Source organism: Tinamus guttatus, unplaced genomic scaffold (assembly GCF_059628265.1).
Source record: "Tinamus guttatus ecotype Peru unplaced genomic scaffold, ASM5962826v1 Tinamus_guttatus_pri_ptg000497l, whole genome shotgun sequence".
In the NCBI taxonomy this organism is placed as follows: domain Eukaryota; kingdom Metazoa; phylum Chordata; class Aves; order Tinamiformes; family Tinamidae; genus Tinamus; species Tinamus guttatus.
The window spans coordinates 1,055,887-1,081,755 of NW_028289031.1; the positions used below are offsets into that span (position 1 = coordinate 1,055,887).

General features: G+C 42.0%; 1 protein-coding gene across 1 annotated transcript in view; it reads right to left on the reverse strand.

Annotated features, from left to right (window-relative positions):
- Positions 1-5,815: 5,815 nt before the first annotated feature.
- Positions 5,816-25,869, reverse strand: part of MBOAT1 (membrane bound glycerophospholipid O-acyltransferase 1) — a 51,516-nt gene continuing 31,462 nt past the window's right edge. The window contains exons 5-13 of the mRNA XM_088533390.1: positions 22,255-22,310; positions 20,207-20,261; positions 17,402-17,585; positions 16,343-16,535; positions 13,017-13,120; positions 10,102-10,166; positions 8,664-8,796; positions 7,316-7,467; positions 5,816-6,138 (exon numbers count right to left, since the gene is read on the reverse strand). Coding sequence (XP_088389516.1) covers positions 6,006-6,138; positions 7,316-7,467; positions 8,664-8,796; positions 10,102-10,166; positions 13,017-13,120; positions 16,343-16,535; positions 17,402-17,585; positions 20,207-20,261; positions 22,255-22,310 — 1,075 coding nt within the window. The 3' untranslated portion in view covers positions 5,816-6,005. The remainder of the gene's footprint in view (positions 6,139-7,315; positions 7,468-8,663; positions 8,797-10,101; positions 10,167-13,016; positions 13,121-16,342; positions 16,536-17,401; positions 17,586-20,206; positions 20,262-22,254; positions 22,311-25,869) is intronic.

Below are 25,869 nucleotides of genomic sequence, written 5' to 3' on the forward strand. Positions count from 1 at the left end.
CTTTAGGAGGGCAGGAGGGAACCGTGAGACTTGGTGGAGCCAGGAGCAGCTCTTGTTCTGCCTGGCAAGGAGCAGAGCAGTCAGAAGTGGGTCATCTTGCCCATGCAGTAAGTTTTGCGCATCGAAGGCTGAAATTCCAAGCAGTCTCCCTCATCACACACGCTTCCTGAGACCTGGAGAGGAGGAAGCACGTCAGTGCCACCGGTGCCCTTGTAGCACCTTGGGGAGCTGCAGACCAGCTCAGCATGCGTTGGGAACCCAACTGGGTCTGTGGCACCAAGAAGAATGATCACGAGGCCTGGTCTGGCAAGGACATGTGGCGCCACGAGCATGCTCTTGCCCATTCATGATGGCCTCACAAGTGGCAACTGTGTGCCAGGCTTCTTGCCAGCATTTCCCATGGCTCCCCCTTCTCTGAAGGCACCTGGGCGTGTTTTGGGGTTTTAATCAGTCAGGACCTTGCTGGGGCTGCTCCCAGCCCTGCCATGGCCTGGAAAGGTGAGTGTTCAGAGACAGGCAGGCTGAAATTGCAAACCTGAGAACACCAAGAGCAGCTTCTCCTCTTTCAGCCAGCAGATACACCATGTCAAGGTGAGAGTTGAAACCATACTTACAAGCCCCAGGTGGTAAGTGGTTGATTTCTACAGTGAACTCTTCAAGTATGGTCGCTGAGTGAAAAGTGAGCGAGCTCAGACTGCAGAAGGGTGTAAAGCAAGTTGCCCTTTGCTGTCCTACACACCGAAGTACAATGCCAAACACCAAGGCCCAAATGGGCTTAAACTCTTCCACTTAGTAGCTAGAAACAAAGCTATGAAATAGGTTTCCCATGGAAGGAAGTATTCAGCTGCCACAGCTCTTCTATATAGGCTGAAATACAGAGGTTCGCTTGGACTAAGTAGAGATACACAAACAAGCTGGATTCACTTCATAGCTTTGTGCCCACTGCGTTGCATCCAGGGATACTCAGCCCCAAAGAAGAAAACTTAGTAGTTCTGTGACCCATTTTATAAAGAAGCCATCTCTAAAGCCAAACTGCACCATTTGCTGTGTGCTGTAAAGCATCAGTGGAGAGTGCTGGGGCAAAAGGAAAATAGAGTGACAGAAAGGTAAATTAACTAATATACTGAGAATACAGTCATCTAATCTATTCCTATACTCCTGTTATCCACCACGTCTGTGACATAGCTCATTAAATGCAAACTCCAGATATCTCCCTGATCGGATAAGAAATAGTTGCTAACCACCACCTTTCTCAAGCACAAGCAAATAAATGATAATTAAAGGAGCAAAACTAAACTGCGCTAATACTCCCTCACTGAGGAACCCAAGAGCACATGAGGGGACCCTGTCCGAGTGTCCCTGTCCCGCAGTGGCTGGGTCCCTCTCCGTGTGCTCCCATGCGCAGTGTGCGCCTGTACAACACCTGACAGAGATCCCAGATTTGCTGCATTCCCAGATGCACAGGGAAACGCACCTCATCACAGAAGCCTCTGGGCAACCCCAGGTCTTGCTCTCAGAGCTGCTCGATGGATAGGCAGTAAATCAGGTCTTCAGGGCAGGCTCAGGGCACCTCTCACAGCCTCCCTCCCACCCTGTGGTTCCCTTTCCATTGACCGTGCTTACCCAGACTTAAAGTGGCAACACTTAAGGTGAAACAGAGTGTAATCCAAGTTTTTAAGGCAAACTAACACCATGTTTGCTATCCATACAGCTGCATTTCCTTCTGTAATAATATTTTTGCCTCATCTAACTAGGTCTTTGATTTCTGTCTGCCTGCTGCCCCTGAACAGACCCAAGTCCTTGCTAGAGCACCCGTGAAAACCCACACCTAGCCAGCCTGGCTGCGCTGCAGCAAAACCCCTCACATTTGCCAGGGTCCCCCCCAGTCAGAATACTCAAATCTTCATTCTCACGTTAACCAAGGCCCACTCACCCGCAGAGGGCACTACTCGTAAGCATAAAAACTGAACAAATGCATTTCCACTTTGCCTCCCTTCCACGCTCAGTTAGGCGGCTGCGCTTTCCGAGAGCAAATCCGCTTGCTTCCTGCATCATATTACTGTCATCTCTAAGAAGAAAGGAGCAGGATCTGATGCTGTACAAAAGAAGGCATGTTCAAGTCGCATACTGTGCATTTCCATGCATGACGAGATGTCAAGGGAGGCTCCCCGCCGCGTATCACACTGCAGTGCTGCTGGTGCCCATGAGCTGAGGTACATCGGTTCGGAGGCATAAGAAAACGGATTTGTTACCTAAAAGGATAGTTCAGTGTGTAACTCTGGGCATCTTTTTGCTTTGGGCAAGGATGAGAAGAGACATGCTCTTCCTCTGCCCACAACACATAGGCTTCCTTATAAGATAAGCTTCCTTTTAAATATTAAAGCCAAGTTTCCAGCCAAGTGGACTATTTTTCTATGGATTCCCATTCTGTTGTTGACCTCACCGATAGGAATTTTACCACTGGACTTCCTTGGGATCAGGATTTCTCCTTGTATTTCTAAGAAAGGATCCAGATCTTATTGGCACATGTAAAAGCAGGCTTAGCAAACAGAGTTAAATGTCAATTTACACGAACAACTACTTTATATAGCAAGAGGTCTGCAGCCTTCTTACCCACCTATCTCATTTTAAATGATGCAAAAAAACAAGCTATGTGCAATAAGTGCATGAAAAACACAGAAGGGAAGAAAATTATTTGCCTGTCTTGCATCCCACATTTGTGCTGCCTCCACTGCTTGGCATGCTCCAAGGGGACATGCAGGAATGTATGAAAGAGGAGGAGTAGGGGAAAAGCTTGTAGGACAGTAAAGTACTTCATGCCTCCAAGTCCATTCTGGAAATTGCTGAGTTGTTGCTTTTTAAATACCAGCCACACAGTTTTGTTTTGTTTTGTTTTTTTCCATGGAGCTGTCGCCCCTTCATTTCCCTTTGTGCACCTACCTCAGCTGAAATGAAGCTGTACTCTTCATTCTGTGCCTCTGTGCCTCCTTACAAGTGTGTCCTAACTTTCAGGAGAGGTTTTTTCTTTTTTTTTTTTTTTTTTTTTTAATATATATATAAGAATGATTTGCCAATTCAGCACAATCTTCCTTTTTCATGACAATATGGTAGTTCCATATTTCTTTTCTCATATAAGCTATCAAGATTGTTTACACTTTGAGAATCTCTCCAGGATCCCCATCTCCTCAGCTCTTTATATCATACAGAACCCAGAGAGTGATTAGAAACTAATAGCATGTTGGTAATCACAATCACATATTTTAATCACAGAAGTACACTCTCAAATTACATTATTCCAATTAAAGACAAGTAATGCAAGTTGCAAATGCATGTTGAATTCCTAATATCACGTATTTGTAACCTGCAGTCCTACTTTGTCTCTAGAGTTATTTGTGCCTGTGCAGAGCCACTAGTAGTGGCTGTTTTGCCACTGTAAAGCAAAATTTTTCCCCACTGAGAAAGGACACGAAGACTCAGTACAATGAATTTAGAAAAGTAGTTTACAGCTAATGGTCTTTTTGTCAAACAAGTGTTTTACAGTCTGTTGTATTAGCTTTGCAATACTGCCATGCTTTTCTAGATAAGTTACCTAGTGTAAAGTAACACAGTACAGCAAAGATTTTAGATTATTTACTTTTTTTTTCCCAACTTTAAGACAAATACAGTAAGCAGGGTTCCCTGTGATGCCACGTCTTGAAAAGCCATTTCAATTTTAATCCGTGTTCCATATCACATTAAATCCACAGGAACAGTTTTTCCTGAAGCCCAGGATTCCTGTTTGCAGCCAGAGGCACAGGCTGAGAACAGGGGATGAGGGGCAATCAGAATTTGCTCGCTAGTCCTGACTAGTTCATCACCCTGTAGAGGCTGAAACGTACCGCTGATGTGGAAGGCACTGAAGTTATGCAGCTTCTGCCTACATGAAAAATGCCATGCACACACATTCCAAAAAAAAACCCAACAACAACAACAAAAAAGATAAAATCTGGCCTTTCTTGAACCAAGGGTTCACCAGCCCTGAATGAGGAGGTCTCAGGGCCCAGGGCACCAAACATAAGGGTGGAAAGCAGGGAAAAGCAGAGGCAAGGAGGAGAAAGAAAGGCTAATGCCAGGCCAGGGAGACCAGCCCCACTGGGCAAATGCGAGGCTTGTGCAAAAGGGGTTTTCTCATCCCCATCTGAACAGGAGCAGGATCTGAGGAATCTGACAGACCCAAATAGCTCTCCTTATATGTGAGTGACCTTCCCATGGGACACAGGCTCATTTATCCATTTTCACATTTGACTGTCAATAATACCATGCAGGGACACAAAGCAATTTGTTTATTCAGATCCATCTTTTAATACTATTTTGCCTTCAGAATAAATTACCAAATAAACTCTTCCATTAAATACATTCTGAATCATGAGGTGGCCACAGACCAAATGTTTCCATCAGAAAAATAAGAAAAATCAATCAAACGTTTAAAATTTGTTTTTGGTTTCACTGACTTGTTTCCTTCCCAACATAAGAATTCCGCACAACTTTAATCCAACACAGAAATCAGAATGCAATAAACAGCAGATTATCTGCTCACTCACACTTCAGTTCAATAACCAAAAAAATACCAATACTTTACAAGGGAATTGCTTCTAAAAGTCCTGAGCAAACCATTCTTAGAAAACAATAAAGCTTTCTTTTAAGAAAAAAAATGTTTTCTTGTTTTGAAATGCCCTATAAGTTTATTTTGCAGGGTTAAGTATATCCAGAAAAAAAAATATAAAACTGACAGCATTTTGCAGCAAGTTATTTCAAAGCACTATAAGCCCTTAGAAATTAAGCCCTACAACATCCCTGTAAGCTTTGGATTTTACAAGCAAGGACGCTTGTACCAAAAATTTAAGTGTCTTGTCAAGATCATATAAGGACTCGGTGTTGACTGTTGTGCTGATCACACTGCATCACACTCCTCTAGTACAAAAATGCTTATTAGGACCACAATAATTATTGTTCTATTTTGATTTTAGTGTTAGATGTTTGGAATGAACTCACCCCACAAGACAGGATGCTTCTGTGTAGAACGCCTGATCTATTGCTAAAAATTTGTGTAGAACAGGCTGAACTGCTATCAACCTTTTTCAGATTTAAGCCATAACTGTGAGTTTTAATAATCTAAACCTGCATTGATTTTCAGTTAGTTACCTCCACCACAAAATGGAAGTGCTATATCACTCTGGAAGTGCAAAATAAGGCTGAAGCAGCAATGAGCACCAGCTGCATTAACAGAGAAGCCTGATTCTACAGATCACAGGATATTCTGTCATTTTTACTCCTCTGGGTTTTTTTCCCTTTTGTGTTGCTTTTACTTGGCTTTAGGTTTCGGCGCAGCGGTTAGACAGTGTTCCCAGACACCTCTTCCCAAGGGACTTGTCTTGCCGTCATACCGGCATCACTTGGAGGGAGGTGGAATATCCCTGCTGCCGAGCTCAGGCTGGAGTGTCCCTGTTCGGGGGATTGCCCAGGAAAGCCCGGCCGGCCGGGGCAGAAGTCGGCACACTGAGCACTTCCCTTTCCGTGGTTCTCTCCCCTCTCTACCAAGATCCGAAAATCTCTCGCATGAACCGCTATGAGCACCAGGCTACAAAGCAGCTCGTTTAACTCTTTACTAGGTCCCTTTAATCACAATAGCGTTTTTTAATAATGGTTTATTTCCTTAAAAGAGCAAAAACACCTCTCTGTGTGAAAAAGTTTAAATATATAAAAACACTTCATAAAAATATTTATTAAAAAAAAATCAAAATGCCCCTTGAGCCTGTAAAAGTTGCTTGTAAAACTCTGTTAACTGGAGTTATCTGAAACACAGTCTTTCTGGATCTTTTTTGCCCTGCCCAGTAAGGTTTTAAGATGAGCAATAGTAATGCCATTTGTCTTGCAGCTTGTCCCTCCCCCCTCCCTTTTTCCTTCTTCTTTGTTTGCTTCCAGTGCAACCGTTTATGTCCCAACATCAATGGTTTTCTTTGGAAGTGTCATTTGTCTTTGTTTTTAATGGAGTTCTGCGTGACCTGGTTTTGAGGCCTTCTTGCAGAGTGAGCTTGAGGTCTGGCTGGTAACACTAGCAACACCAGGATGCTTAGGATATGCATGTGAAAATACATAGACCTAGAAGGAAAATAAGAAAGACAAAATTATACCCTTGATAACACCACAAATGTTAGGAATTGTGCAAACTCCATAAGCCAGTGTGAAATACAGTGCAAAAGGGTAAGTGCAGAAATTAAGAACTTGACCTAGAAATGATCAAAATTCACTCCAGAATTGCACACATCCTCTAGAGTGACATCTGCTGAAAATGTTTCCATGGATGTGAATGAGGCAAGGAATTGTCTGGCAAAGTGCAGAACCTACCCCTCATCTCCTGCATCCCGAATCTGGGAGCTCAGCTAAACCCACATAAATCAACACTGGACTTAATCAGCTCATATCTGTCTCAACATCAAAGATCATAAAATGATCCATTCTGAAGAAACCTCTTTTATTTTTAGGTCATAAAGCATGTACCAGTAGAAAACAAACAAATGAAAAATGACACCAAGCAACTGAATGAGAAAGCAAAAATCCATCCCAAATGTGGAGATCTGAAATAAGTCAAAACATTAAACTTCTGAGCGACAGAGGTCACTTAATGACAATTACAAAAGGGCCTTGTTTTTAAAGGCAACTATTCAGAGATACCTTTATCTGATATCTTACTGAATATTGAGTATTTTTGTTTCTAATACCTTGGTATGCACAGGATTGAACAGAAAACAAATATACTAAAATCAACCTGAGTAGCCTGGAGAGGACTAAGTTTGGGAGCAGTAGCATCCAGCTCCTAAACAGAGATGCACTTTTGGACAGCCTCGTATACCCTTCTCAGTACAGATCTTAAAAAACTTGCAAGGTGCTTATGACCACATTTAGGTGTTCAGTGCTCCAAAAATTCATGGGTTCATCCAAAGGTCTATAATTTCTTTGCTTAATCCTGCCCCAAAGGTCTACAATTTCCTTGCTTTCCTTGCTTCCTTCCCTAAGTTCCCAGGAAAACAAATGTGTGAAAAATCCAATTTATGTAAGAATACATAAAGACTGAGAAATAAGAGATAAGTGTTCTGCCTTGGTATTAATAGCTTATCAAGTTATGGGGAATGCCAAAAATCACTCCTAACTTTATTAAATATGCTGTTTGAATTCCTTTCCAATTATGATGAAATATCTATTGCTTTTGAGAGTGGTTTGTCTTATTTAACAAAAGTTTGTGCTTGTCTAGGTATAGTAGTTAGAAAAGAGAACTTACTTGTAAAACTTAATTGTGGGCTCAACAGCCAGCATAACAAAAGGTGCAACCGTATAGCAAACGGCCAGCTGAGTGACAAGCCAGGTAACAATATCATAGACTACCTTGAGAGGCACTGGTGCGAGGAAGTAATGTCTGCAATTGCTTCTTATCTGCAGGTCAAGGAAAAGCAAACGAAAATGATAGGAGTTAATTTCTTAGGTACGGTCCCACAGGCACCCTCTGGTGTCTTCTATTACACCCTCATCAACATTAGTACTACAGAAAACTTTATACACCAGTTAGAAAGCACTGTCAGTAGAAAGGAAGACAGGGGTCTGTTGATTGGCATACCTAAAATCCCACAATCAAACAGTAGTAAACAGAGAAGAACGGCCCATTTTCCACTGTGATAGTCACCAGAGCAGGCCCGTGACTTTGGACTGATGTTTGGGCAGTATCTTTGAGGGAGGGACGTCTTCATGACTGATCCCCCTCTGTGTCTTCTGTGCTTAACAATCCTCATTTGTGAGATGAAGTTACTTTAAATAAACAAGCACGTGTTTATGTTTATATGTGCAAACATGCTTAGTTATTTATAGAGGTGGGTTTGGCTTTCTGTCAATGAAATGGGCCCTCATGCAAGAGTGGCAAAGCACATATTAGGGTGGCATGCTTAGCAACTCACTGTAGCCATGGGGGCTAATGCTGATCACTAGTTTAATTCACCTTTCAGACTGACCTGGATACTCATCTACAGTAAAACTCAAAATCAGTGGTGGTGCTTCCCAGCCCTGCACAGCGGGCTGGTTCAGCCTGAAAGGTTGGCAGTGATGAATCTAACCCCAGGAAAACATGAAATCTATCGAGTCTTTGGTAACTGTGCCCAAGATCAGACTCATGCACGCAGAGCAGTGTCTCAGCCCACTGCATCCCCACAGACAGAGTTAAAACTTGAGCTAATGCTCAGCCCGTGACCGAGCTTTCCTCCCTTGAGAGAGACACTGGGCTCAGAGCTGATTACAGGCCAGCATACAGGCAACATGGACTAGCTCAAGTCTGAACTCAAGCATAAGCTTGAATATGGGCATAGCCAATAAATAGCATTACCAACCCCATTCCTAACTGTAGGTTCAAACTTTCTCAGAAATCCAGGGACAACATTGCGGCACAGGCAGAGTCAGTGCTGGCTGCAGCCAGTGGGGGGTACCTTGGAACTAGTATTAAAACAGAGCAAAGCTGCTGTGAATGTTTCGCTCCCTGCAAAGGCATGTTAAGAGGACTCTGAGAGCATCAGAGAGATCCCTGCAGGAGATAGGGGCATAGTACCTAATGTTGGCCTGGCAAGAGAACAACGCGAGGTACGTACTGCTCTGGCTGCGAGTGTGACAAGGATTCCTGTGAGGAATGTAAAATAATATCCAGGATAGACACCATGCCACAGGGCCGACAGGATAAATGTTAAAGCTGTAGGGTACCAGGGAGCTCTGTCATAACAAACTCTGCAAGGAATAAAACAAAACAAGAAATAAGTGGCTGAATATGACTGAGCAATGATTACTGCATTTCAAATCCTTCTCCATTTGTGTGGCCTTACTCCACTTTCTTAAGGGCTTCATCTTCAGTTACAGATCAAGGCATCCTCTCTTCATCTACATGAGAGTCATTGGAAAGAGAAGTGTACTCTCGTGCAATGAATATTCAAAGACCCCCTGTACAAAATGCTACCAATGCTAATAGAATTTAAATAAGGAAAAAGGAAAAGAGGTGGGCAAAATGCTCATTCACTTTTATAGTGACAGTGTTGTTCTGCATCTGGAATTGTGCTAGGCTCTTCAATACTCTAATAGTAAATCAAGAGTAGAAAGACAGAGACATCACCCTACTCCTCACTGGCGAATGCAGGTATTTTTAAGGCATTGCTGTCTTGCTTACTGTGCACAATGGAAAGTGCTTTTAACTATTGCAAAGTAGTGGATTTCTGCTTTTATCATCCCAAAATTCTACTGCAAAGACATAAATGATGTGGTAAATGATACCAGTTCAAGAACACCCTGACAAGCCCATTTGGTTTCTGAGTTTTAACTGAAATGAGTCAAGATAACACATTTGTTCCCAGAAGCATTATTAGAATCATAAAGAGTAGCAGAAATTGATTTTAAGATGCATGCATGGTGTCAGAAAGTGTAGTTATAAATAACAAGTGCAATCTACAAAATTTGGACTTAGCAGCTACATGAGCGTTAACAGCCATGGTTCCAAATCAGTCCCTCCTGCTGTTTTGGGAGGTCTCTTCTCCACATCCTAAACTGGGACTCTCCAACAAGCATTGTGTAATCACCCCACACTGGAGGCTCTGGATGAAAACCTGATCATTCCTCCTTTTCTAACTGAGCTGGATCGCAGGGACACAGCCTGGCTGCCCCAAAGCAGCGATGCCATGGGAAAGACAACAGAGGACAAATAGCTACTGAAACAGGATAGCCAGGATAACGGAGGCCAATGGCAGCAGTGTGAAAAATGCCTTCAGAATGCTATTACTTCTTATTATGGAAGAGTTGACCGGTTCATTTATGGTCTTGCTGCTGATGTATAAAATGCAGACATTTTCAATTTGCAGCAATAAAACTTTATAGCATCAAATATCATTGTAGTATATCAACTGCTATAGAGTCAGGGAAGAAAGAAAGAACAAGAGGCTATGCACTGGTGGCATTCACTAGCCAGTGTTTTTCCAGGTTTCTAGAGCTTCCAGCTATCTAGAGTTTTTGGATCTCACAAGCAAATCACCATTTCATTACTCTTACCGTTTTAGCCAGGCAGCTGTCTGAATGTTCCAGTTATCAAGGTACATTTTAAAACTTGTTGCAGTCTAAGAGAGAAGAAATTCACATGAAATGTTAGCTTTGTCCAGTGCAATAATACTTGGATTTAAAATTAGAGAAGTGGTACATGCAACATATTCACTCTAGTAGCCAATTGTAGTGAAGACTGTCAACACAGTCCATAACTATACTAATACATTTTGGGAGGGACACTAATCAGGTTGTGCTCACCACTAACATTTGGTGCTGCTGTAAGATCTCACTCTGCTTTGTAAAATTTGCAAAAACAACCAAAATATTTGGTTATTGTTCACATAATGTGAAATGCAGAAAGCTTTCCTTGTTTTAAATGTTTGTCCTTCCCTACAGTTCACAAACAGCTTCATTTTTGAAAGACATACCCTGCCATCCATTACACAGTCTGGACTTCCCTAGAGTGCTGTTAAGTGTTATAAAGACTAAAAGAAACACATTATTACTTGGGGAAGGAAGAATAAGACTGGAAAGCATGGACAAAACATGTTAGGACCAAATTTAGAAGGCAATTCTCAGTTCATTTGACACCTCATGAAACTGAAATGGGCGCTAGGGTACTAGGAGCACGATCCTTTACAGCATCAGTTCCCCTACTCCTGGTTAACTTCCTCTCTGGCCATTCCCTGCCCACCTTCCTCCTCCTTGCTTGCCTGGTGACAGAAACTCTGAGGACTTCTTCATCAAGTAAGAATAAATAACTGGTGTCCACCAATTCAGTGGAAGCATGATGTTTTGCCACATGAACTGACGACAAGGGCACACTGTCAAGAAAGTGCCAAGGGGAATATCCAGATGTTCTTGCACTTCTGTGCATAATCCTGAAGATTAGCACTGTCAAGCTCTGTGGCTAAGGAGTTAAAACAATTAGCAACTCCCAATGCAGCACTGCCACATTTTAATTGCATTACTGCACCAAAAGCAGCCAAAGGAAATACTATTTCTTTTCCAAATAATATTGTCACTCTCTTCTGGCCTCTTAAATTCTCCTGTTACGTTACCAAGAAAGGCAGCAGTCTTTGGCTGTCAAAATACACATGCTGCCAGGGTTTTCTTCAAGCACTCCACTTGTATTTGGCTTCCTGTCACACTTTCAATGCCTTTATAATTTCTGTCACATGCTATATTCACCTGAACATTATGGACCAGAGCAGTTTGTGGCCATATTCAGCACCCAGCTCAAGTTCTCAGTTCTCAAGCATTTTTACATGTGACAGTGTCTATTACTGCCTAAAAGGTACTGCACGATAGCACTTAAACTTTAACTCCAAGGCCTGTGGACAGTGTACAAAGAGACAGTACAAGACTTGCGGGAAATAATGGTCTCATTATTATTTTACACACAGACAAATCCATGGAGAGCACATTTTTCTCCTGCTCACTCAGGTGCTCTCCAGGGTAAGACCAGTAAATCAAGAAAAGTCTAGTACCTCACGACACCTGACAGGGCTTTTAAGGATGGTTTGGCCCCTCTGTTTTAAGCATTTGGAAATGATTTCACTACCATGATCCCTGTTGCCCCTATGTGCAGTAAAGGAAAAAGATTTAATGGGGCCTACTGTTCAGTGGGCAGAGAGGAGTAGAAGATCCTACCTTCCTCTGCTGGGCTTGACTAAGGAGAACTGCCTGCATCTAACTTTCTACCGTGGAGCAGGAACTGTCCCAGACAGCCTAGTGAGGAACTGTCTCCTGCCTGGAAACTGAATAAGGTCCTCCTTCAAGATCTCAGGATGATATCTGGGGCGCTGCCTTTCTCATTGAGTGTAAAGCATTTACTGCTGTGTATTCAGTACCACTCAACAGACTTGTACTGAAGATGAAAGCAGAAAACAGAAAATGGATGTTAACAGAGAGAGAGCGTATAACGATTCTTTCAGCTTTTGCATCTTCCAACGTTTTCCAACGCTGAATTAGAGCAGCCCTTGCATTTTAGAGAAGAGCTATCAGAGCATATTTGTTCAGTCACATATCATTCAGAAGTGCAGCAGTCAACTTTTGTTTGTTTGTTTGTTCTTCCTTTTAAAAGCATAACTACGGATTCACAGGGGGAAGTTCCCCCTATTTCTACTGCAAAGAAGTCTTTAGAAAGAGCAATCCTAGATTGCAAACATTTTGACATCCCACTGGCATTCAGAAAACATTCTTGGGGAAAAAACAACTAACTGAATTGTCCATCTTTTGCATTAAAGAAACAAACGTAAATAGTTTACAGAAGACTAATGGATGTTAAAAGCATGTTGCAGTCCCAAGGAACATGTGTGACAGATGTTTTGAGAAACCACGTGGTTTGCTGGATAGTGCGCTCTATCAGCAGCCAACTACACTCCATGTGGCTCTGTGAATTACCATTTTGTACTGTTACTTCTTCCTTTGCCTTGCTTTGCTTGACCTGGAGCAGGCACTCTAGTTATGTGCACTCAGAAACTCGGCTTTTCCATGTATTTATGCAATTCTTACCCATGATGGCCTCTATCCCACCCCTGCATCTCAATCAGGGTACAAAAATGCAAGACTATTACAAGTAAAAAGACACATGGATGGTGGAGAATCATAGTTACAAGCAATTTATTGACCGAGTGAACTCAACCACAACCTATGATAATTGACTGCTCATTTATTAAACATCTGATTAATCATTTATTAGCCTTCTATAAACTATTCACGAATGCAACCTGAATATAGAGTGTGGTCAAGGCAGTGTGACAGATGCTATTATCTGCCCAGGAGATAAAACACAAAACCTCTCCAATTTAGAGAGAGACAGCTCAGTGGCATGGACTTATCTTTCCTTGCAGCAAAGCTTCTCCTCATTATCATGCCCATTTTTCTATAATTACATCAACACCGTCACTCCTTTAACTCACCTCAATGTTCCAGATATTCAAGTTGGATAGCAGGTCCCAACGGAAAATGCCTTTCTCATCCACTCCACTGAATCCATAACCAGCCGCATTGTTGATTGCATCTGCTGCAATATCAAAGCAAAACTGGTCAAATCCAACTGCTGGAGGAGCCATATTTTCTTGCAACTCTGTAGGCACTATACGGACTTTCAGGACGTTATTAGTATCTTTGTTTTCAAAGAGAGGTTTTGTATTGGCAAAGGGGCATTGCTCTAAGGCAGTATAAGAAAGCCTTTTCCCCAAGTAAAAAGAAAAAAAAACACCCAAAACAACTTCTCTGTGGGCAGAGGAAATAGATAACAAAATAATAGTGAAAGGAAGTATTTTTTCTTATCATTTTCCCATTATTATCTATTTAAGACAGGTGTATAAGAGTTGTCATGACACAAATTACCATTTTTCTCAAAAAGATGCGTGAGGTGTCACAATATTTTCTAGAACTCAGAAATACTGTGGGTTCTCAAAGACAAATTTACCATCTCTGTTAAGACTTTCAACATGTCTTTTTATTCATGCTTTCACGGGTAGAACCTTTTGCTAATCTTGCTGTTCGGTGCCTTGCTAAAGTACCTGGCCATCTCTGCAAATCAAATACCGAGTAGCCTCAACTACAGACTTAACTACCAAAAGTGCAAATAAAAGCTTGAGTAAGGGGAGGCATTTTGGCATGCTGATGTCCCTGCCTTGTTCTGCTGCAGCGAAGCACGGGACACCACTGGTTAAAGTTCTTGCTCTTTCCCAGGGTGCAAGTTGGCTACTTCCCTTCTCAGTCTTGCCTGGGAGCCATCTGATCCCTGGGTCTGGTCTAAAAAAGATCCTGCTTTCAGTGTGCCCCCGCCAGATATCCTGTATGTAGGATGTCTACATACTGAGAAAATAGTAGGGATTCATTATCTCTGGGTCACTAAATGCCACAAAAACTAAAGATACTGGAGAAAAAAAATAAATGAAACAAGAATACATGTCAGGTTTTTCCATCTAGATCATTTACAAAATAAAAGCCTGATCAAGCTAAGCTTTAAAAAAAGTCAGTATTTCTTTAAGGAGAAAGAAAAGTGACTTTGCTTTACTCCTATCAATATGGGCACTAGGAAAAGAGCCTAACTTAAAAGTAATGGTAGTACCATTAAAAAAAAAAAAAAAAAAAAGCCTTCTCTAACCTGAAACTTTCCCTTTATTTTCCACTTTACTAAAAAGCTAGATTTCTAGATTGTATTGAGGGAGAATAAAGGTCTCCGAGTCCTGATTCTCTCCCTATTTCAAAACAACCCTGTCTGACACTGTATTTATCTTAGAGCCTCCTAGTGTCTCCCTGGGGGATCTGTAACAAGCTGCTCCGTCCATGCAGCCCTGCCCCTCTATGGAGAACAGAGCTGCTGACAGCTACCGTGGCAGAGCAGAGGGTCTCCTGTGTTTGCTCCGTCTTGCTCCAAGGGTAACACGGGACTGCCTGGTGCCTCGCTGCCAAAAGCAAGAACTCGGAATTCCAGTGGCATAAGGTTACAGCAGATCTGCAAGCTGCAGCCCGCAAGCTGCTGCCTGCAGAACATGTTTTGGAGCACGGAAGAAGCGCGATCGTTCGGCCTCCGACTGGCTGGTGCAAGCCCAACCTCCCCCAAGCCCGGCGGGCTTCCCCTGCTGACTTTCGCAGGCCTGGCCCATCGCTTGCCCTCCGCACGGGTCCCTGGACGCGGGCAGCCCTTTCAAATCATTTTCATCAGCAACAGTGAGCTAAGTTGGTGGCTAAGCCCCTGATTGCTGCGAATGCAGGCGGAAGAGGGATTTTCAGCCTTTCTCTGGATGTGGAGGCGTCGGGCAGCGTGGCTGGCGCACAATAGCGTGTCTGTGTGTCCCTTCCTGAGAACACAAAGTGCTTATCAGCGGGTTCAGCGGGCACTTGCATAGCGCCCTGTGCCATGCAGCAGGGAGCCAGGCTGCAAAGGCAGAAAACGCCTGCTGTGTTGCTGCCCATGTCTGTAACGGGAATAACAGAGGCCTCACCCACCCTCAGAAAGCAAGGCTTGCTTTTCCCCAAGCCCCTTCGTTTATACGATATTTCTACAGTCTCCAAGGCTTTGTCATACCACAAATCCAAATGCAGTTTCCCTCTTTAATAATGTGATTTTATTTAACTAGAAAGTCAGAAAAATTGCAAGCAACAACTCAGTATTGGTTCCCACAAAAATAAGTTTCTGAGCAAACAATTCTTTATCCCAGTGCTGTTCCTAGCCCGCACATGCCAGTCCTGTCTTTCTTCCTCAATCTCTCATTTTTATTCCCAGTAATTCAATCACAGCCTCACAATGAATTTCCCTGCATCTTCCCACTCCATCTCAGTGACACTCTTTTCACTTTCAAGCATACGTATCTCTGTCCAAGAGGCTTTCAGGATCTCTTCTACACACAAAATCTTGCAATACCAGAAAAATACCCTCTCAATTTTCAGCCTAACCTAGAAGGATTTGATTCCCCGTAGCTTGATGGAAAGGTGACTTTTGAAAGAAAGAAGGCAAACAAAATGTTTACTGTGGCCAAGAGTGTAGTTGGGCTTCCAATACTAAAGCCAAAGAAATTCACTGCTCTTTATTATGAGCTTCTTTCTCTCTTCCTTTTCCTGGAGGAAGAGCTCTTGGTCCTCCCACTATTTCAGTTATTCCCCACCTTCCCTCTTGATCTCCAGTCCTGTCTTTTGATTGCTTAAAGCTTGTTTGTGTACAGGACCACACGGCACCAAGACAAAACCTATCTTCATCTCTGACCAACTGTACAGCTTTTTAGTGTATATGTATGGGCCACAGTCTTCCCACAGTAGGGGGAACGTATGTGTAGTACATATGTTACATAGTAGTGTTACATATGTGTAATCCTGAGCCAGGACTACCTCTCAATCCCATCAACCAAAGTGGCATATTATCGAAAAAGTATAGAAATTAAGGCTTAGAGGAAACAAACTTTTCACTTTATTTCCTAAAAATACCTGCAAAAATAATTTCCTCTTAAGTAAGAGGAAGTTGGCATATTGAGTATATTGACTGATATTCTGAAAAACAGATTAAGTTCCAGAGAACAGCAATCCCAAACTAGGAGATAAAACTGTGTGTGTTTAAAACCTTTGAAGACTCCCCAGTTCAGTAGGCTTCACTGCCAATAGGAACATGCATGTGTTTCTCATAAGAATTATAGGTCTAGGGCCTATTTATTACTCTTTATTACTCTTTCAGACCCCTATCCCCACATTTATGAGCTTTTTTATTACTGACAAAAATAATCGAACCAATCAGACTTACCTAAAGTCCATGCAAAGTAATACTTGGGCTTTGCTGCCTGTGTGACAACATACAGGTAACCAAGTCTTGACAAGAAGGATGTTTTCTCAAGAAATTCATTATCAACAATATATGCCATAGGGAAATTCTTGGTAAGTGTCAAGAACAAAACAAGAGATAACAGTGTGATACACAGCTTGTACATCACTGCTCCCTAAAAGGCACAAAGGACAACGAAACATTCATTACAAGTATTTGCTCAAGGAGAGGGGGAAAAAAAAAAAAAAGAAAAGAGCAGTGCTCACCACGTATGAAAAGAATGTGATTCAAGAGCCAATGCAGTTAGCAACAACAAGGGGCATGATAATTAATTAAGAAGTGACATGATAATTAATTAAGAAGTGACAAGAAGATGGCCAAAGACCAAGGTTGAGTGATGTGGCTTACTGAACTACCGGTCCATGTGTGTAACTGGGAATTAGAAGTCAAAGTTGGCCATGAACTTCACCATACTCCTACAGCCATTGGTGGAAGTTCTTAAATTGGGGGCAGGAGAGGAAACACCCCTCAACAGAAAGGAGAAAGCTTTCCCATGTGCATTGTCGTTCTCCTGGAACAAAAGATTGGATTTTTCCTGGAAGCCAAGAGCACTGATGTTAAGGACAAGAATAGGTCTTCCATCCAGCTATCATCCAAATGTCTTGCTAAATTTTTTTTTTTAGAAAAGTATACATCTCATACATGCATCTTTGTATGCATTCCTTCCAATGATATAGGTATCTGCTAGGCCATAAAACTTGCTGCTATTGCTCCCTCCCCATTCCTCAACAGAAGACACCCGTTAACAAATGACCTGTTTTGCAAGCCAAACGCATTCTGGGAATTCAAGAAGAAGACGCTTGTCCCTTCACCCTTGGCTCTGTGATAAATACAGCAGCCATTTCACAGAAAAAAAAAATACAGTAACATTTACTGAGAAGATTATCCAAAAATGGCTTTTCTTCTTATAACTATGAGAATCATGTACAGAGCTGTACTGCCCTGCCCTTTGGAATAAATCTTTGTCAATTTAAAACTTACAGTTGGAGAAGGATCAGGAAGTCTGTCATAACCTTTCTGCTTCCAGTTCACTTCTAAGAGTTTCATGTGTACATGTCTCCCTTCAATGAAGGCTATATAATCCTTGTAATTGCTGCAAGGCCCAGCTATAATGCTCATGAAATTGAGGAGATAGCTTAAGTACTCCAGTAAAGAAGGTTTGGTCCTGTGAAAAAAATCCATATAGAATAGAATTAAAAAGCCAGGGCAAACACAGCAAAGGCCTTCATGAGTGCTTTTGGTTTTACTGTGTTTCAGTCCTCACCTCTATCCTCCCTCCCAGCTGAAAGCTCAATTCATCTTAGTGACAGTCCAGACAAGGGTAAAGCAGAAGCATTTAAATGACAGGTAAACAAAATGCTACTGATTCAAAAAGTTGCAGTCTTATTATTAGAAAGGTTTTTAGTTTAAAATACTCATAAATTAGGGTACCTTCTCTTAAATAAACTGATTAGTAACATTGGAACAGGCCAATGGTCAGCAGCTGGTAACTGGTTTTGGACATTAGTCCAGTATGGCCCGGACCAGTAATGGCTGGAAGACCACAAGTTCAGTAATGCCGACCTGCCCAAGCTGCACAACGCAACGTTTTGGAGTTTTATGCAAACTACAGGACAGGAAGTGTTTAAGACAATGACTGTCAGGCCTGGGAGAAACTCTCACCCACCCCTTCTCAAAGCAGCTGCCTGTACAGGTCAACCTTTTTAAAAATGGGAAGCGTGACATTAGAAGTATGTGAACTGCCATTCTGTCCTACTGTGCAAATAAAGGAAGTAATTGCCTGTGTTGCAACATGAACAGGAAAAGGAAGCAAGAGGAAAAGAAATACGTAAATCAAAAGACAGTTGAAGATGAAAGTCAGAGAAAGCAATCTTGTTCATTATTTCCATTTTGCTAGTGCATATCCCGCAGGCTCCTTTGGGGCTTTCACTGTCAGATGTTAAATGAAGATGATTCACTGTCAGTACTACAGATCAGCAGGACTAAAGAGAAAGATGCAGAGGCTTCTCACTGCTCGTATGGTTTCTAAAATGCTGGACTGGCTTTTTTTTTTTATGTGACAGAAGATGCACTATTTGAATTCTGCATTTGGATGCACAATCCTTTCCTTGCTGGTAGTCACAAGCCAAAGTCAATGAGCACTTCCCATTTGGTAAGAAAAAGTAGGATACTGTGTTTAAAGATTCTCCAGATGGATATGCATAAACTAAAACCCACTTAAAATCAAATCACACTAAACAACAGATTTTTAGAAGAAAATCTAAGCAACAGTTAAACACTTGCTGTTGCCTATTTTTATTCTGAAGCAGAATTAGTTTGAATAAACAGTTGGCTTAGCCAGGGATTTTGTGCATTCACTCTGCTGGTTATTGTAGATGTTAGTTTCTGAATGGCACGTTCTCTGGTGAAACCATTGGATAGAAAGACGTGGTAGGTGGCAAACAATTTGGGGGAAGGATCATCTTTTTGTTCTTCAAAGTCAGGTCCATGATTTGCACTTCTGAGCTCTACAGTATGATTAAAAAAATAAAGTCATTAGTTTCAACTCAGATTCTGCACATGGGTGGGTGGGGAGACATGAGCAAAGCATGAAGGAATGCACAGAGGATGAGTGAGAAACAAAAACAGATCAAGAACAGGAGGGAAGACAAAAGCTTGTATTGCCAAAGGGGATTTACAACTCCTAAGTTATGATTTGTCTGCCACTGACACTTGAGCTATTGGCATGTACTTTTATATTATGAGCTCATCTCCTGCACAGGGAAAAAAGTCTGTTTAGTGAGAATTTGACCAGAACTAATGGTGTGGTCACATGGACCCAGTGCAGTTCAACATTTTGCTATGAGCCTTAAAAATAGACACACAGCTAAGGGTCACAGCAAAAGTTATATAAGTTTTCCAACAGGATTTTTGCTTTTCAAGAAACAACTCCTCTTTTTTTTTTTTTAATATAGTCTCATAGGCAGATTTCTGACAGTTCAATCTCCTGCCCTGTAAACTAAGGAAACAATTTTCTAACCAAACATACTGGTGAAAAGTAGTTATGGGTGTAACACTGATTCTTGCCAGAGAAAGAATTCACCTACATCTTGCACTTCCACTAAAACAGCAGAGGAGGAGGGAAAAAAAACAACAACCTTGGAGATAGCATGTTGCTTATGAATTCTTCTGAAAAACGGGAGTCATATACTAGCCACATAACCTGCAAGCCTAGAAGTATCAACCTTTTGGAGGGAGACAGAAAAAAATATAATTTCAGGGTCCAAAATTTGTGGCAGAGAAAAACAGCTTTTGGAGCATCAGAGTCCAGCCGAAATGGGTTTGTACTATGCAGCAGCATGGTGACAGAAGAGGAATGTTCTACTGTGCAAAAATAGGATAATTGTGGATAGAATGAAGACGACGGCTGAAAGTCCATATAGTACAGCCCTAGTCTGAGTAATAAGGAGTTGACCACCTTTGTTACAGGTGGAGTGGATGGACACATTTGACTCAGTGAAATGTAGGGCCAAGTGTTACCATGCTTTATTAACTAGTGCAGAGTGATAAAAGCACAAGACCTGTTTGTTTGTTGTTGTTTTGTTTTGTTTTAATTCTTCAAGGAAATAGAAAAAGCAAGTTACTCTCTTTTTCCCATTTTGGACTGGAAAGAACTAGGGAACATTTTCATGGCTGTTAGTATTGACATCACAAGAGGGAAAAAGGCAAAAAAAAAACCCCAGAAAATAAAACCAAACTTTTTTAGATGAGGCTTAACACAAACCAAGTGGGGAATTAAATTCTTACTTTACAGCAAGCCGATTTTGTTCAGCAGTGAGTTCCTCAGCTTGTCGCCCTATTCCTAGAAAGAAAAAAAAGTCACTTTAGACCTTTCGGACAGCCAGACACAGAAAGCCTTTGCCAAGCCTTATGTTTCTATCCCACCATAAAAAGTAAAGTTATTTAAACCACAGACTTCAGGGCTTCTTTGTGCAAGGCAGTAATAGCACAGCTCCAACTTTCAGGTCAAGTCTATTCACATGCTCCCCTCCTTCTTTGCCCCGCTGCCTATCTCGCTGCCCCCTTCTCACCCTGCGGTGCTTTCAGGAGTAGTCGCAGCCTCCCCGCACACACAAAGTGCTTCTCGCAATGCCACCGACTGGAAGCCACCCCCCAGCAGCCTCTACTAACAACCCCGGGCTGGAAAAACCTCCGTTCCCAGAAGCTGCTGGCTCATTTAAGCAGAAGCCTCCCGCTGACTCCTTGCTGAGAAATGGAGCATTTCACAGCAGGACGAGCGGGCAGGGGGAGAGAAACGGGCTCTCAAGAAGCAGAAGCTCCAGTAGCGTGAGCTAGCAGCCTCACTGCGGGCCCCCGGAGCTGACAAGCCTAAACACACACAGCAGCAATAATTGGGAGTTGGACAAGGTCCAGGCTAGAAGGGCAACCTCCTGTTGAGCTCGTGAGACCTTTGGGGCCAGAGGTAGGGCACAAACTCACTGCATCAAGAAATCTCTGGAAAACTGGAAAACTCTCATAGGAAGGCAAGGGTATGAACACCAAATAACTTGAGGCCTTTGCTGTAAAGCGTTAGCTGCTTGCAGCATGAGGAATCCCACTGGCTTCCTACCAGCTCACTGCCGGATGAGTCACAACGTGATGCTGAAACCGCATGCACACATCTTCACAAGAACAGGGCCTGGGCACCAAAAACACTGCTGCTCTCAGTGGATTGGTCATAAGCACCAATACTCGTGTACGCACCCACATGTAAGTCCCGTTTCCTAAAAGACTGCTCATTTCCACCATCTCTCCTCTATTTCTGTATGTAAATACTGGAAAACTGCAACTTCCAGGGAAGCAATTGGGTGTTTAGTTACTTCAAGGGCTGGACATTTTTTGCCTGTTTCCATTTATGGGTGGCTGCATTAAATTTTTACAAATGGCAATTTCTTACTAATGCTTGCTAGCGAGAATGTACAAAACAGCTGTCATTTGATCAACAGCTCCATATGTAGATGCTCACAACATAATGAGCCTTTTCCACCATCATTAATCTGTAAGATTTCTTTGTTTGAAATGCTTCTTTTTTCTGCTCTTACCTCTTCTCCTCTGCCTGTTGGTATACTGCCAGTATCCCAAGTGTGCATCGAGGCCGCACACCACGATGGCACGCAGTGACACCTGAGCTGGCTAGTTTAAGTAACAGAGGCAGAGAAGCCCCAGCAACACGTGGGACAGGGACAAGGTTAGTCAGGCCCTGCAGAGCTTCAAGTTGCACCTGCTCTCACCAGCTCAAAGTATCCGAGAGACTCATGCAGACCTGGCCTGGGAGAAAGCCCAGTCCCAGCAATCTGCAGTGTGGCCATCGGTAACGGAGCCTCTCTCCGCATGGGGAGAAAGCTATTGAATTCCATCTCTCGCAGTTCACAAAGGGTTGTGTCATTGAATAGTCCAGTGATAGTATAGTCTGGCTACGCTAATTAATTCCTAGACCTATGTATCAAATAAGAGACTTATTTTAATCTCAGAATGCAGAACAGCTTCAAAGAGCTCGATGGAGATGCACAGTAATGTCTAATTAGCTAACACAGATACCAGCTAAAATCAGAATTAGGAAAGAGAAGGAAAGGAGACAGAGTTCCCAGTAAGGAAATAGTTGTCTCCGTTATTGCGGGGACAGATGATTCTAGAGAACTGATCGAAACCTTTAATTACTTGTTTTCCTCCACAAAGCGTTTTTCTTCTTCACATAGAATAACTCACTGAACTACATTCATCCATTCCATAATTCGAAGACTGCACTGGAATAAAAATGCGATCTTCAGGACAGGGAAAGAGATTTCTTTTCTTACCATCATGGAGTTGGCATGCAAGTGTTGTGATCTTCTGTGTAATTATCATCAGTGGACTACAATAAAGACAGAGACAACAATTATATGCCTTTTAATACAAATTATAACCTGTTTTCTTACTGAATGTCTTTAAAAGCGTAAGAGTATTAGCAACCAGTAGAACACCTTCAGTTCAAGCTGATGGAGGAACGTGGGCAGAACACAGTAACTTACATTGCAGCTTTGAATTGCAAACAATGTCTTTTTTTGTTTAGATCTCCCCATCCAACAGCAGTACAAATTAGAGTCCAGAAGAAATGACACCACTTTCAAAATCCCAGCTACCGCAATCCATTGGGTTCTCTTTTCCTTATGCAAAGACCAAACTCAAGCCTTGCATGATGCAAAGCTGCATGGTGACACTGCTGAATCTGGCATCCCTTATGGCTACTCTCCTATCGTTCATCTCCTCACTGTCCTAAACCAGTGTCAGCTTTGCCCATATACAGAATACCCTATTTCCACACAAGACTAGTGCTATTGATAAAGCACAAGGATCAGGATAGCTGCCAGCACAGCACATGCTCTCTCATCTGCTTCCTGGTCATACGACCCCCTGAGATCTGCAGGCTCCCCAAAACACGAGCTGGCTTCCCATGGCACCAGTGTTGGGGCCAACAGAGCAAGCAGTGCAGGAAGAGCCTTTACACGCAATAGCACTATTGGATTTGCAGTATCTGGCTTTTCAGCACTTCTTAGCACTAATGGCAAATCTGAGCAGCCACGTCAGAGAAAGAGTAGAAAAAGAGGCAAAATGCAACTTTGAGGCAAAACACAGCTTTGTGGCAACAGTGGCTGCTGCAAGAGGCAGCTGGAAGCAGTCAAGAGATGTAAAAGTAGAATTCAAAGAGAGAAACAGTAGTGAAACCGGTCATTCCCTCTCAGGCAGGGGCTCAGTGCACTAGTTGCTGTTCATATACAACTTTTAAGGGCTGTGGAGCCCTAAACACAAATCTCAGCAGTGGACACCTGTCTCCTGGAAGGATCCATGCCAGGAAACTCAAAAAAAGAGTGCCCAGTAAAGCTCCTCTCCCCATCTGTGTGTCCCCAACATGCAATGTCCAAATCACCATCTAGTGACCAAGACCTTCATAACTGTAATAGTTGGGAGGTTATAAATTGATTATTCAAACAACATTATTTATGGTGACTATATATAGAAATAAGTTTCACTGAGAAGATAAGAAAAATATGTATATTCAATGATAACTGTTTAAAATAACAGTTTAATAATACTGTTCAGCGAGGATTCTCAAGAGATTCTGAATGATCATTCCTCAAAGTGATCTACCAGCTGCAATCAAGTGTAAACCCAAATGGTTAATATTAACTGTCTGCATTCCAACTATCCTACCATGAAAAAAAAACAAACTCATTTTAAAGATAATTAATATACTGACTATGGTAAGCACAATGGTACTGGATAAAAGTGTTCTCTCATCAAAAGCAATCTCTACTTTTTGTATTAAATTGGCTGATGTACTTCAAGAATCTGTATGTAACTCCGTGTGGATAGATTTGTGTTTTCCACCCCAAAGCAGAGAATATGCAACAGTAACTGCTTTCTTAAGAGGAAACTAATTGCACACTTTTAGCAAATTTCTCTTAAAATGTCAGTAAAAGCACAATGCTAACATAAAGTTAGCATTGCACCTAAAAGCCAGAACAGGCTTAGATATCCACAGATCTGAAACACAGCTGTGCCACCAAAACTTGGCATAGCAGCTCAGCAGGGCATCTAGAACTCTGATGCTAGATAAAAATGGGCAAATCCAGTAACGATTTTCCACTGTCCAGGAAGCTTGAGGATGATGAAACAATCATACTATATTTTTCCCAACTCGGCTTGCATTTTTTTTTCCACTGAGAAGTTCCTTCTATGCTACTTTCCCCGTTATTTCCAACAGCCTATTTCTCCAAGTGGGTTTTCCCATTCAGATAAAATTCAGCTTTCGTTTCGAAAATGACTAAAACCCAAAGCTTTAAGCATGTAAAAAATCATTTTTTTAATCCTTAAGAGAGACAGAGGCTTTCAATGAAAGAGCATTCCTACTGCAACAAACACAGATTTTTTTGTCAGTGTTTGACCTTTAGCTTTTTGGGTGAATGCTAACACGTATTTAAAACTGGTTCAATTTGTCACATATGTTTCTTTCTAAGGGCAAGCACTTCATGTTAATACTGCAATGGGTAACTTTAAACCTCAGGCTTGGAGCCAGAACTGTACGCCTTTAAGTGCCTAAATTTAGACACTTGTCTTAGAAAAATTGGGCCCCCCACTGTAAGCCAGGGGGAACCAAAATGCAAACAATTTTGATGTGCTGATTAATCAAGGGAAGCACAAGTACAGCCCGCATTAAAGCTGTACAACTTATAAACACGGAGCATAGAGACGTTCTTCTTAGCTATATTAGGAATTCATAGTCATTTGTGCTACGAAGTAACCCTGCAGTGTAATCAGACAAGAGGAACAGTCCCTCCCTCAAACCCGAACACCAAAGTAGATGGTGACGCTAAGGGTAGGACACAACCCCACCTTCAATCTGAAATCGCTCCAGGTTTCTCTCCGGTGCCAGCAGAAGAGAGAAAAACACAAACACGACAAATCTTCAAGACTCAGTCCCGGCACATAAACTATTTAGGAAGGTGGAAACTCGCTGCATGTGAGCAACCCATGGCACGACCCAAACCTTTCGCATGATTGAGATCAGGTATCATTAAACCTTTTGGGAAAGGGTAAGCAAGGTTTCAGGTGCACCTTGCCCGCCTGCCCTTCCCCATACTTGCAGAGCAATGCATGAGAACCCCAAACTACAATCAATATTAAAAAAATAGATAAACAAAAAACAGTTTAATTTGGGGGTGGTAAAAGAAACGTCATCGTTTCCTAGTTAAGTACATAAATTGCAATTAAACCTTGGTGATACTAAATTGCCATTTATGCTCAGCCTTTCAGTAAGTTTTGATTTTAAATATCAATTAAACATTGACTATGTTAATGCATAAAATGAAGCATCTTATCACATATGGTCAAGTGTTTCTTTCTGACATATACCAATATTTTATATCTCTGACTCTACTGGAAAAGTCTTAAGAGATACAAACAAGAAGGGGAATTAAAATTCCATATGTCTCCTCCAAATCTTCTTACCCTCCAAAACATTTTAAGAGAAAAAAACAGATTCCTGCAGTGGCATGAAGTATTCAGTTAAAATTAAGAAAAAAGAAAAAGAGGGAGAACATTCCAGCTACTAATATTGCATTTAGGAATGAATCACAAGGAACTACCCCTAAGACCATGGCATTGGGAATATTACATCTATTTTCAGAAGCCCAGACCGGGTGAACTCCAGTCACACGCAAACACCTTGCAAATGCTTTGCAGCCACATACTAAGATGTCTGCTTCCATGGGTTGTACTCTCTGCCCATCGTATTAACCACCACAGCTACGAACTGGGACAGAAACGTGGAGTAACATTAACCTGCCTCTTGACTTTTCCTCTTTCTGTGTTTGGCATTATATTGGCTCAGTGTTTAGTCTCAGGTTGTTGCTGCACTGCACCCCCTACACACA